Below are 14,845 nucleotides of genomic sequence, written 5' to 3' on the forward strand. Positions count from 1 at the left end.
ATGACTCGTGATGAAAAAAAATTGTTTAAACTTTCAAACAATCAAAATTCAGCGATTCCAATATAATTAGTGAATCAATCAATTATATTAACATAATGACTCAATCACCAGCTCGACCATATCTCCAATATCTAGAAAATCACTATATTCCAATAACTGTTATATAAATAGTTATATTAACATAACTATTATTTATATAACATAATAGTTATATAAATATTTATTGATTAGACATATAACTATTGATTATAGTTATATAACAATAGTTATATAAATAGTTATATAAATATTTATAACCCTTAACAGTTATGTTAATAGTTATTGTAAATATCTAGAAAATAATCATTATGTAAGGGTTTAAATTACATAATGTGATATTTAAATATCTATTGATTTAGTCCAAAAAAGTGCTAATAAACCAGATTGAGTGAAACCTATACAATAGTTTCGCAATAAAGGTAAGCAACAATTAAGCATGATACAATAATGATTTTGATTTTTCTAGTACTTTATCCTATTTGAATAATTCATAGAATAATATGCCAAGATTGTTCAGGATTGAGAGGCAGACCTATCTGCCTCTCTAATTTCATTTATAAAGTGATCACTAAGATTCTTACCATGAGATTATCTCCGTTTGCAGAAAGGATCATCAACAAGGAGCAATATGGGTTCATCCCAAACAGGAACTCCCAGCGGGCTATTGGACTAGCTTCCGAATTGATTAATGAGCTTCAAACTCCTAGATATGGAGGTAACATCGCCATAAAGATAGATATCTCGCAGGCTTTCGACACTATGGATTGGAACTTTCTTTGGGCGGTGCTACAACAGGTGGGATTCAACGACAAATGGATTCAATGGTTGAAGGGAGCATTCGAAAGCAATACTTTATCTATTTTGCTCAACGGGGGTCCACAAGGTCATTTTACTGCAGAAAGAGGTCTTAAACAGGGCGACCCTCTCTCTCCCATGCTTTTTGCCCTGGCGGAGGATTGTTTAAGCAGGTCCATCAGCAAACTGATCCAGAAGAAAGAGCTCTCACATATGGTGGTCAATACAAAGTACTGTAGCCCCTCACACTTGATGTTTGCAGATGATGTGTTTCTATTTAGCAATGCTAATATGAAAGGTATCAAGAACCTGATGAAGCTTCTGAATCGATACCAAGACTCCTCAGGGCAGGTTATTAATAAGGAAAAATGCAAGATTTTTCTTAGCCCTATGCCCAACAGAAGAAAGGCCCGTGATATCTGGGTCTTTGAACATTAATGAGGGTCTTCTGCCGGAGAACTACCTGGGTGTTCCTCTTATCATGGGAAAAGTTACCAAAGCGACTCTTGCTCCTTTAGTGGATAAGATCAGAAAGAGAGCGGCAGGTTGGGCGGGCAAAATGCTATCCTTCCAAGGAAGGGTGGTGCTAGCAAAGCATGTCCTCAATAGTATACCGGTTCACAATATGACTATCTACAAATGGCCAAAATCGGTGATAAAGGAATGTGAAACCATCATCAGGAACTTTATCTGGAGTGGGAACCCAGCGGAAAGGAAAGCTATAACGGTTTCTTGGGAGAAATCTTGCAAACCAACAGAGGAGGGAGGGTTAGGAATCAGGAGGCTCCAAGATATTAATCTTGCAATGTTAATGAAGCAAGCTTGGACACTGCTGTCCGGAGATGGAGACTGGGCAGATTTCATGAGGGGGAAGTATATCAACAGAGTTGGAGGATGGTCAAACTACAAAACCTCAACAGTTTGGTCTGGCATCAAATGGGCCCTCAATGAAATGGCACCTCTACATGGTTGGAACGTCGGTAATGGTGAGGCGATAAACATTTGGAGAGAAAACTGGTTGTTGCAGAGGCCCATATGCGACTTTTTTCAGGAGGAAAGGAAAGAAATTGTTAAATTCCAAGCTAGACTCTGTGATTACATACACGAGGATAGATGGTCCTTCTCCAACGAGATGACGCTAGTACTCCATCAGCTGGGCATCGACATCTCTAAGCTACCCCAACCTGACAGTTCCAAAGAAGATTCAAGAGTTTGGATCGATTCTATAAATGGGCACTTCACAGTGGCAGCGGCATTTGAAAGTATCAGGAAAAAAGCTCCGAAATCAGCATGGAGTAAGTTCATTTGGAGCGCCAAAATTCTGCCGAGAACACGGGGCATTATATGGAAACTAGCGCGTGGTGCGGCTAGAACGGATGACCAAATACAAAAAGGAAGTTTCACCTTGCATCTAGATGTTGTATTTGTCAAAATCGGGGAAGAAACTCGAGCACATCCTATTCCATTGCCTTTGCTAAGAAGATTTGGCGGTTTGCAAGAAATCTTTCAAATTCAGAAACGGAGTCCTTCTCGATGTGGGCAAAGCAGGCAAGCATTACAGCTCACTCATCTTGGATATGTGGAAAGCTTGCTCCTTGACGATCATGGTCAGTCTTTGGAAAACCAAGAACAAAGCCCTCTATGACGACAAAGCTCCAAGCTACACACATGTTTGCTTCTTGGTCAGGAGAGCGATTACAAGAGCGCATCATAAGTCCTCGGGGACTATGGACAACTTGATGCATGACCTCAAGATTCTAAAGCATTTCCAGCTACAACTCAAAATTCGCAGGTCCCCAAAGATCTTTGAGTGCTTTTGGCTACCTCCTCCTCCGGGTATACTAAAGATAAACACTGACGGATGTTCGAAAGGAAATCCGGGAAGATCAGGGTGGGGATATATCTTCAAAAACTACAGAGGAGATTTTTTGGGAGCGGCTGCTGGTGGGATGGGTATATCCACTAACTACATGGCGGAAACAATGGCTATTATACAGGCCATTAAACAGGCGATTGATTTGGGTTGGCGCTATATTTGGGTAGAATGCGATTCTACTTCAATTGTCTAGGCTTTCCAGAACAACACAACACATTGGAGAGTCAAAGAAACCTGTCAATCTTTGAAAGATAAAGCGGCATGGATTAACCTCACTCCATCTTGGCAAGAGACTAATCTGGGAGCGGACAGCTGTGCTAGACAGGGAGCTGCGTTAACACAGGGAGACAGTATATGGTGGATTTCTCGACCCTCATTCATGATTCATCTGGAGAACCATCATACGACTTATTATCGTTTTGTTCACTAGATCTTCTTTTCTAGTGCAGGCTTGTATCTTTTTGTTTACTCTTTTCTGCTACCTTTGATATCATGTAATCCTTATTCTTTATTATTAATCAATTATCTTTAACAAAAAAAATAAATAAATAAATACCATCAATCAACTGTCAATAACTACAACAACAGCAATATTAATGCTACTATTATATGTAAAACTACTTCCATCTGTACAACTAGAATTCACAACTGGGTGTTTAACTAATGCAAGAGCAGTCGCCTTTGCAAGCAATGCACTCAAGTGACTCCCTTCGACTTAATCTATGAATTCCACTGATACATTATATATAAGAAAATTATATCAAAATCAAAACAAATCAATAATGCATGGATAACTATACATTCACAATATCAACAACTTCAAATAAGATATTACCTTCTTGTAAAGACTGTCAAGAGCATCAGTAGTAATAGTATACCCAACTCTAAACGTCGATACCAAGAGACTCTCAATTCCTACTAACAACACTCTGCATTTACTGTAGTAAAAGGAACAACAAAACCCAATTCCACATTCAAAGAAAGAGTTGGTTTCGAACTTCCATTACGAGGCGGGGAAGCGTGATGCCCGTCCCTCGACATCTTTAGCGAATGATTTTTCCCCAACAAATCCACTTCCAACTATTGAACTCAATTCCACACTCAACTCATAAGGCGATGCCACTGCTCTTTTCCCTCAATCAGAAGCATAATGGACCGACGCCACAACAGAAATAGTCGGTAAAGGTTTCGACACTAGGGGTGGTGGTGGAGAATTGAACTAACAATAGTAATGAAGTTTCAACTGGTTTTTCTTCCTTAGAAACCGCCCCGCCATCCGCCAAAATCCGCCGACCCTCGTCTTTGGTTTTGACAAGATAAACAATAGTAGATCCAATAGCAAAGAACATAGAAACTAATATCCATATTAGCTTTATCCGATTCAACAACAACTACACTTTAAGCCTTTCAATAATTTATCACCTTCAGATTTAATCCAAGACACACTTTTTCCTTCAGTTATTGTTGAACGACACGAATATTTCACGAATCTTAGCTTGAATTCTTGTTCTGCATATTGGGTTTGGCGTTGAAGAGAAGTTTGGATTTATTCTGATTGGACTGGGGTTTTGACGAAGAGTTTTTTTTTTTTTTTTTTTTTTTTTATAAGGTTTGGTGAGAAGAAGAAGTTCGGGTTATAAGGTTTTGTTGACGAAAGAGTTTTTTATCCACTCTTTTGTTAGATTCTTACGCGAACAGTTCCTAAAATCTGGGCGTGAATTATTTTTTTGTAGTGAATTATTGTAAAATCTGATGTGTCAGTCCCATAGAAAAAAAGAGGGCTGATTTCCTTTCTTATTGACCATTTCCAATTTTATGCAAATCATAACATTAAATCGATGGTATCTGCAATAGAGACAAATATAAAGAACAGACATTTGCCATAATGATGGAATGAAAAATGGACGTAGGAATATTCAATGAATCAACACAAACACACATCTCTATGTAAATTATTGCACTACCTAGCTAGTCACATTAATTATTGGTTAAGGTGATTCTGGTTTAGCACTTGGTGGGTATCCAAATTTCAAGTCTACCTCAGACTAGGTAATATATCTCTATGCTAAAAGTTCCCTTACCTTTTAACTCAAGAAATGACTCGCTCTCTATCTTATCACACTAAAAACCAATTTGAAACAACGTTGAGGCTGGAGGGGGGAGGGGAATGTCTTATCGTGCGCACCGCCCTCCTTCAATTCTTCGTGTCCATGCCTACCTCCATTTTCTTTTTCAATTTTTTTCTGTTTCGGTGTAAAACGTTGTATTATTCCTCTCCTTAATTAAAGATGACAAAGCAAATGATTTTTTTTTTGTGTAAGACAACCGACCAAGATTATCTATAATGGGCGTTTTGTGTATGCTAATTGCTAAAGCATACACTGTTGCAATGCATTTGTTAAACATTAGCCTAAAGTTAGAATGAATATGTCCTATGTATCTTTAGCATATAGGACAGGTGGGCTACTTATCAGAGGATCAAATTAAATGGCGTGCAGTGTCAGCCACTTGACCGATACACTGGAGAACCACTGAAAGTATTGATCTTGTACTCTAGAAGTATCTGTTCCAGTATTACGCTAAGAGTATTCTAATCAATATGGTGAACAATCTAATTAAATTAGTCAGTCGTTCCATTTTTACCATATTGCAGATTTTTGGTATTCAAGAGGTTGATTGAAACTTCGAAAATTGTAAATTCGGCGATTACTCTGCATCATCCTCATATGTCCTCAACCAAATAGAATAATAATTTAATTAACAAACCCAAAAATTTTAAAAGAACACAAATGAAAATTTTAAGTTCGGCTGACATGCTCATAGCAAGGGACTGGTGAGAGAAACCAGAATCTTTCAAATCAGCCTCAGTTCATGCTGATTTATTATGTAGCACAATCTCATGTATCTGACCTCCAAGAGAACTCGAGCTAATTAAAAAAAAACGCCTTCTGAAAATGAAACCTAGTTTTGAAATTATTGTTCTAAAACGAGAACCATCTCGCTATCTAGTCTTCACATTTGTATACCGATACAACCTAACAAATTTCCTAACCCACCCATTCCCATGACAGAGTTTCCCATTTGCAATTCAAAATGTAGCCATTTAACCCTGACAACGTACAACCTAGTGATTGTTGCCTTTTCACTCCTTACCTCCTCCTAGATCTTGACTAAGTGTGATATAACAAGTTTCACATTTATAAAACCTGAACTTAAATATCAAATACCGTAATCATCATATACATATCATAAATTCCAAGGAATGGAATGTGATACAGTGATAAAAGACATTTGCAGTGCTGAAACGAAAATTTGATGTAGAAATAATCTCGCATGAAAAAACATTAAGACATGGAAACAACACGCAGAGTTGTTGGTTAACTTAAAATCATCTCTAACTCATGTGACTACATGGTTACTACCTTGCGATTGGAATTGTCAAAAATCATGTCAATGGAGTTTCGGTGAATTAATATTCACTGTTCACCATTCAACCTCAAGAACACATACTTTTTTTATTGAATGGTTCTTCAGGTCCCACGTTCACGTAAAATCAACAAAGAATTCACATCCAAGAAAACAACGGCATACCATTTCCATTGTGGCATTGAAGTAACCATTTGCAAGTTGAAACTAACCATCACAGAGAAAAAGAGAAAACAGCGTCTTAAACAGCCATCTTTTCTACTAATAACACCAACTGGTTAAGCTGATTTTGGTATAGTAGAGGGTGACAAAATATCCAGTCCACCTAACACTAGGCAAAGTTCCCTTTGAACTGAAGAAATGACCGACTCTTTTATCTTGTGAGAGTACTGAAAACTGACTTTAAACAACATTGCGACCAAAGGAAGGAGGGGAGAATACAGTGTTTAACATTGGCCTAAAATTAGCATAAAAGAAGACATATGTCAGCATATCTTTAACATATAAAATAGGCTACTCATCAGAGGATCAAACATCTCGCTGTTAGCCACTTGGCCACTTAACTGTATTGCTCCAGTGAGCCATGGTATCGCTAAAAGTATTAATCTTAATCTTAAACAGTCTCTAAAAGTATGGCTTCCAGTATCAAGTTACCAGTGACCTCATTAAAGTGCAACTTTATAGCAATCAACAACTTGATTGAAACTTCTTTAATTGTAAATTAGGTGATTATGTTATGATAATGTCGAGATTATCCAAGTATCCTAGGATGTCCTTGTGTACCGACAAAAAGACCCAGAAAGTTTCAAAATCTTGCAGCACAAAGATCCTTGTTACAAATACACTACAATTCCAGTGCCCTCTTAGAATCATAAAACACAGAACAATGCACCAATCCTCATCTTCCTTTAGCATTGGCTTAGTTATCTTTTTGTTACATTTTACCTGCTCATTTCACCGACTACTCGCGAAATCCAAAGACAACAACTCCACCACCCTTGAACACCGCCATTTTGATCCCAATGCGAGACTCCACCAAGCTTATGTAGCCCTCCAAGCCTGGAAACTTGTAATATACTCAGATCCCAGTAACCGTACCTCCGACTGGGTTGGCCCCTCTGTTTGTGACTACACAGGTGTATATTGTGCTCCCTCTGTTGACGACCCTCATATTCAGGTCGTTGCTGGGATTGACCTCAACCATGCTGATATTGCTGGGTTCCTGCCCGATGAACTCGGCTTACTCTCAGACCTTGCTCTCTTCCATGTAAACAGCAACCGCTTTTGTGGAATTCTTCCACTAACGTTAGCCAAGCTCACTCTGCTTCATGAGCTAGACCTCAGCAATAACAGGTTTGTAGGTCGCTTCCCCATGGTAGTACTCGATCTTCCTTTTCTCAAGTACCTTGATCTCCGTTACAATGAGTTCGAAGGACCATTGCCTTCTGAACTCTTTGCAAAAGACCTTGATGCAATATTCGTCAATAACAATCGCCTAACTTCAGTGATTCCGTCAAACATATCAGGAAGTACCGCATCTGTAATAGTGTTTGCTAATAACAACTTGGCAGGATGTCTTCCACCTAGCATTGCCAAGTTGGCTGATAGCTTAGAGGAGCTGCTCCTGATTAATACCAACTTGTCTGGCTGTTTAACACCAGAAGTAGGATTCCTATACAAGTTGAGAGTGTTGGATGTGAGCTTTAACAACTTGGTTGGTCCAATACCTTACAGTATTGCGAGATTGGAGCATTTGGAGCAGCTTGATGTGGCACATAACATGATGAGCGGAGTAATCCCAGCAGGGATATGTTCATTGCCAAACTTGAAGAATTTCACATTCTCTTACAACTATTTTTGTGACGAGGAAGGCCCTTGCCAAAATTTGACAGGTAAAGAAGTTGCATTTGATGACCGGCAAAATTGTTTACCAGAGAAGAAGTCTCAGAGGAGCAAGAAAGATTGCGAAGCAGCTTATGCAAACCCTATTGACTGCTTTGAGAATCATTGTGGCGACAGTGCTGATGGTATGCTTCCTCCTCCACCCTTGCCTTCTGCACATCCTTAATGTCGCTTTTGCGTAGTTGCAGATAGCTAAACATCAACACGTCAACTGCCGAAGCTCGAACCTGCTGGAAAAATCAAGAGGTATGAACAGGTGATACCTCGAAACAGGGAGGAACACGTACAACACAAGTGTTTGTGGATAATAAACAAGAAACGAAGCTTTTGGAAACTCTGGAAGCTTCATTTTAATTTCAGTTCCCTAGTAAATAGGTCCTCCTAAGTCGTAAAATGCAGTTGGTGAATCTGATTACTTTTTTTTTCCTTCTTAATAAACTTGTATCTGATGAATGAAGCGATAGGACTCATGCTCACAATCTGATACTCATTTAAATCTGCTGGAATTGCCCTGTGATAGAGAGTGCATGGTCGAAAAAAGTTGTAATCAGGAGGCAAGAATAAGAATATATAAATAAAGCATGCCAATCACAAGGCAAGAATCATACAGTTTCTTATTTGGGGATTAGTTGTGAACTTATTGACTCTCAGAACTCAGAAGTTGTAATCAACATTCTACAGTAATGGCTTAACCAAGGAATTGGAAATGATTCTTCTTTTGTTGGTGGATGTACGGAATTGCCTAACCATGGTAAAATACTTCTCCATTTTTGTTGGTGTTTTGGTAAGTAGTTTACATTGTTTAGTACTTATACTATGAGTTATTAATTGATTTTGTTGTGAATAAATAACTGCGAAAACAACGTTACCCATAACAAACGGATCAATCCAACACAAGGATCGATCCTTTTCAATAGACAAGACTTCGACACCCTCCAAACAATATCCCAACACTTCTCAATATCAAATAACAAGCATATAAAGTAAAACAATTTAATATAAAAGAAGAACAAACCACAAGATGAGATATATCGTGGTTCGGCAATTTGCCTACGTCCACACTGCGAGTTCCAAGCTTTACTAGATGTTCGGAGTAACAGATTACAAGTCTCTCAATTCACTCACAAAGAATGAACACTCAACTCACAAAGAATTGCTCTCTTATAATCTCTCTCTTTCCCAATTCTTGGTTTTGGAAAAGTTAGGTTTCTACAGAAAAAACCTATATTTATACTATTTCAGAAAACTTCCGAAAAAGGGCAAATTCGTGCTAAAATAAGGTGGAGCGTGGGTTGCGCCCTCGACCAGGCAAAGTTGAGCGCGGGTCGTATTGAAATCACTAGAGGTCACCAAAGACATGAGCGCGGGTCGCACCCTCGACCAGGCAAAGTTGAGCGCGGGTCGCGCTGAAATCACTGGAGGTCGCCAAAGACATGAACGCGGGTTGCGCCTTGCCCAGGTGTAAATAGAGCGCGGGTCGCACCCTCGACCAGGCAAAGTTGAGCGCGGGTCGCGCTGAAATCACTGGAGGTCGCCAAAGACATGAACGCGGGTTGCGCCTTGCCCAGGTGTAAATAGAGCGGGTCGCGCCCTTCACACCAGAATGAGAAAACATTGTTTTTCTCTACAATTCTCCACCTCGGTGAGGTTTTAACACATAAAACCGGGCCGAACACATCCAGCAAAAACACATCCATCCAGAAACTCGCAGTCCATCCGCCCCTAAGGGCCAAGCCCACAAAGGTCTCTCTATCAAGCATGTAGGATTTGGAGCAAGTTCAAACAGTGTTGGAACTTAACTCCGGTGACAACCTTAGTCAGCATATCAGCAGGATTGTCATGGGTGTCCACTTTCTCAAGTGCTACATCACCATCCTCAACGACATCCCATATAAAGTGATAATGGACATCAATATGCTTGGTCCGAGCATGATGAACCTGGTTTTTCGCCAAATGAATAGCACTTTGACTATCACAATGCAAAGCAACACTGTTCTGCTCAATACCCATATCATCCAGAAGACCTCGAAGCCATAATGCCTCTTTCACTGCCTCTGCCACTGCCATATACTCTGCCTCAGTAGTAGATAGAGTAGTTGTATCCTGTAGTATAAACCTCCAACTAACCGGTGCACCATGCATCATAAACACATAACCAGTAGTCGATCGTCGTCTATCTAGATCACCTGCATAATCTGAATCCATATATCCACTGACATAACAAGTGCCTCCACCATAAACTAATCCTACATCCAAGGTACCATTCAAGTACCTTAATACCCATTTCACTGCCTCCCAATACTGCTTCCCAGGATTAGCCATATAACTGCTTACAACACTAACTACCTGTGAAATGTCTAGGCTTGTGCACACCATAACATACATCAAACTACCCACTGCATTAACATAAGGAACATATGTCATATGCTTTTGTTCCTCCACCGAACTAGGAGAGAACTTAGCTGAAAGCCCAAAATGCCCAGCCAAAGGCGTAGAAACCGACTTTGCATTCTCCATACCAAAACGCGAAAGTACTTTCTGAAGGTATTTCTTCTGAGATACAACTATCTATCGATTCTGCCTATCTCTGTCAATCTCCATGCCCAGTATCTTCTTGGCTCCACCTAAGTCTTTCATCTCAAACTCATAGCTAAGTTGAGATTTCAACTTGTCTATCTCCACCATGCTCTTGGAAGCAATAAGCATGTCATCCACATAAAGCAGGAGATAGATGAAGTCATTACCACGAAGCCTACAAAAGTAAACATAACAATCATACTTACTTCGGGTGTACTCATGTTGTATCATGAACGTGTCAAAGTGCTTGTACCATTGCCTGGGCGATTGCTTTAACCCGTACAGTGACCGATTCAATTTGCATACATGATCTTCTTTCTCAGCAACGACAAACCCTTCAGGTTGTCTCATATAGATCTCTTCCTCCAAGTCTCCATGCAAGAAAATAGTTTTCACATCAAGTTGCTCTAACTTCAAGTCGAAGTGAGCAACTAAACTCAATAACACACGAATGGACGTATGCTTGACCACCGGGGAAAATACCTCATTATAGTCGACTCCTTCCTTCTATGAAAAACCCTTTGCTACCATTCTTGCCTTGTACCCAGTACTGTCGAACTCAGGAAGGACCTCTTTCTTTCTGAACACCCATTTACTGCCGATAGTCTTTTTGCCCTTTGGCAATAAAACTAGGTCCCATGTGTGATTTTTATTAAGAGATTTCATCTTTGCTTGCATAGCTACCAACCAATCTCTGTAATGAGCATCTCTAACAGCTTTCTTGAAGTTATCTGGCTCATCATCTTCGATATTCAGTACATATGCCACTAAATCCACCTGACCATAGTGTTTCACCGGCTTCTCGTCCCCATACTTGTGCACTTCTTTAACTTGTCTCTTTGGCCTAGGGTCAGCCACTACAAGTTATGGATGCTCTTGCTCTTCTTCCTGTTGCTGTGTGGTTCTATGATTTGGTACCTCATCATGATCTAACCAGTCATCTGCTGCATCAGATAACTCAAGCTCAGTAGCTTGAACTTCTATAGACTCACCATTCTGCCCAATCTACTTCCGGCTTACTGAAAGATAACACGGAAGTCTCATCAAAGGTAACATCTCTGCTAACCAGGAACTTGTGGTCTTCTAAACACCATAATTTGTATCCCTTTACCCCATTTGTGAAGCCTAAGAATATGGCCTTCTTAGCTGTCACGCCCCGAATTCCGACAGAATTCGGAAAAAACAATATTTGTTCCCGACTCTTCGATCTCCGAGGTGTGACGTACTCTCAACTTCCAAAAACCCATAAACAGTTTAAATACGCGGATAATTAAAAAAAACCAATAAGAATTTAACATTTAACAAAAGTCCTCTTCATTACAAAACTTCACAAATAAGATTAGGTTACAACTCTCCTTTCAATAGCTCTTTATTTAAATACAACTGAAAATATAAAACAACATTTGTCTCAACTAAAAATCTATTACACCTTAAGGAAAAACAAAACATATCCTGAATGCGACGCTAAAGCAAACCACAATCAGCAACCAACCTTCTTCAACATGAAACCTGTCAAGACTTATCAACTATGTTCATTTAATGAACACACCTGATAAGCAAACATGCAAATCGGGTCAGCATTATAAAAATGCTGGTGTGAGTAGCTCTAAAATATAATATATACTTATACATATATTTACACACTAAATAAGGCAGTTAGTTCCTCCACCGAGGCGCCTTAACTTTCAACGACTAATACATCATCTTTAAGTACAATAATTAAGGCAGGTAGTTCCTCCACTGAGGCGCCTTAACTTCCCACTAACCACACAACAAACCATACACATAATAAAAAGACATTTAGTTCCTCCACGAGGCGCCTTAGGTTCTAACTAAACTATAACCAGCCAAGCATATTCCATACTTACCTCATTTCATGCTCAATTACAGAGTGAGTCGTCTCTACACAAATAATTAGTTTGACCCACCCTTCTGCCAAACCATATACAATCATCTATCTAAAGATATATCATTAACCAACATATTACCATAATTATATTAATTAAGGCTTTCTTTGCATGTCCCTAAAATCACGTAGTATCTATGTCTTACCTAGTTTCCCTGGCTACCACAATCGCTTCCCAACGCCGAACATATACATCCACATGCCTCCCCTTACATAATGAACTACTCCATGCGTAACTATCTTGAGCGGGATGCCGCACACCAGGTAACCCTCACACGAAAGCCATTATGTAAGTACTACCACTATTCGGCATAAATTATCGCGCGTCTCGTTCTAATTTTGTGAACGGAATAATCAAGCCACCATTCGGCTACGATTGCCCAACACATGGGTCAATCAACATCTTATATATACACCCTATATAGGGGCCAATCATATCACATACGCCCACACAAGGCAAATCACATGAGTTGTGGTAGTCAGGTTCTAGGATTTTCATTACGTAATTTATTCAGGTGTCATACATTTATGACTCATAACAATTCCACTATATCACATGCAAGTCAAATACCTTATTGCACTAAGCCACAATATTTAGAAATATCTCAATTATATCTCGTAACCACTTTCATTCTTTCACGTGCCAATGTATTATTGTACTACGCCACACTCCCGTGGGAAATATCCACAAATACTCTACTAGCATCTCACAAATAAAATAATGGAGGGTTTATACATTTATTTCTCCACAACTATTGCATTTAATATATATATCCCAATATATTATATAATGTCACAATTGCTTCAAAACGTAACGTATAATATTTTTATAGCGTTTTAGGAATATTATATCTCCTAAAGTTTCTATCTCGTCACATGTCAAAATATACACCATATCAACGTCAAATATTTCTTAGATAATGACAACCAAATTTATACAAGCTTCCATATCATTTTAGCATTAGATTTGTCCACACAATTTACAACATAAAACGTAGCACAATTAAACAGTCCACAGTCCACAATCAAATCCCAAAAATCTAAAGTCCATGAATCTAAATCCGTATGTAGTTTAATACTCATAAAAACATATATATCTAAGTCTTATTATCATAATTTCCCTCTTGTTACGTGTCAATATTTATATGTTTTACACACTACTTACGTCAAATCTTAATTAGATAATGACAAACAAGGTTATACAATGTTCGACAATATTTTATTATTGCAATTGTCCATAAAATCAAATATGTGAAAAATCTGGAAAAAGTCAACATTCCACAGTCAACAGTCAACAGTTAACGGTCAAAGTTAACAGTCAAAGTCAACACGTCATTGTCAACGTCAAACTGTCGTTTCCATGTTCAGCAGGTTCAGGGTCATAGCCATGGTTCATGGCTAAGGGCAAAGGTGCATGGCTCATGGGCTCATGACTAAGGTAATGGCTAAGGTCATGGTTCGGACCCACTAGCCAAGCCCAAACCTAACCTTAGAACCCGAAAGTCTAAACGTTTAAAGACCCAAAAGTCTAAAGGTTGAAAGACCCATTTGGATCTCTATTAAGTCCTATTGACTGGCCCCAAGCAATATTAGAAATTGGCCCCAAACACTTAAACTGAACTGGCCCAAAACTAAAACAAAACCGAGCCCAAGCAAAACAAATGAAATATAAAATGGCCCAAAACAATAATGTGGTTCGGCCCAAACAAAAAAATAGAAAATGGCCCAAAGAACAAAACTAAGTTACGGCCCAAAGAACTTAAACATTTCGGCCCGGCCCAACAGATGGAACAGGTTGTCTTCTTCAAACTCCTTCTTCCTCCAGCAGCTACCTCCACCACTGGATCGACCACCGTCGACCTCCACTCGACCACCCAATTCAACCAAGCGGTTTTAATCCCTGCGAAAACCCCTACCACTTTAATTAAGGCAAAAACCTCAAATCCTAAAATCCAAACTTCACCAAAACTAGATCTGGAAATAATTCCCGCCGCCATTAACGGCTTCTACAACCTCCGACAGTCCCCCACCAAATACCAACATTCAAACATACCTCAACAACCAACAAAATCAACCAAATCATAGTTTGAATTATGTTACTGGAGGACGTCTGGGTGTGCCGCCATTAATGGACCTTCTAGCTTTCAATCAACACTCTCCAGCACTCACTCAAACCCCTCCCTACAAATCTACAACCCATCATCAGTCCACAACCAAACAAAAACGACAATGACAGTTACATAAAATTTGGATAGGCGATTCCTTGGTGCCGCCATGAATACATTTACAGAGCTCCGACAGAGCTTCGACAGCACCATCCACCG

At 39.3% G+C, this 14,845-nt stretch overlaps 1 protein-coding gene across 1 annotated transcript; it reads left to right on the forward strand.

Annotated features, from left to right (window-relative positions):
- The first annotated feature begins 6,924 nt into the window (after positions 1-6,924).
- LOC147476489 (Leucine-rich repeat (LRR) family protein) lies at positions 6,925-8,655 on the forward strand. The gene has a single exon (XM_086582751.1). The coding sequence runs from the start codon at positions 7,023-7,025 to the stop codon at positions 8,202-8,204; it is 1,182 nt and encodes a 393-aa protein (XP_086438877.1). The 5' UTR covers positions 6,925-7,022; the 3' UTR covers positions 8,205-8,655.
- The last annotated feature ends 6,190 nt before the right edge of the window (positions 8,656-14,845 follow it).

Source organism: Coptis chinensis, chromosome 9 (genome assembly GCF_015680905.1).
Source record: "Coptis chinensis isolate HL-2020 chromosome 9, ASM1568090v1, whole genome shotgun sequence".
NCBI lineage: Eukaryota > Viridiplantae > Streptophyta > Magnoliopsida > Ranunculales > Ranunculaceae > Coptis > Coptis chinensis.

Bases quoted from the DNA above. Each gene is read 5' to 3' on its own strand.
- LOC147476489 (XM_086582751.1), top strand. From the start codon at position 7,023: ATGCACCAATCCTCATCTTCCTTTAGCATTGGCTTAGTTATCTTTTTG.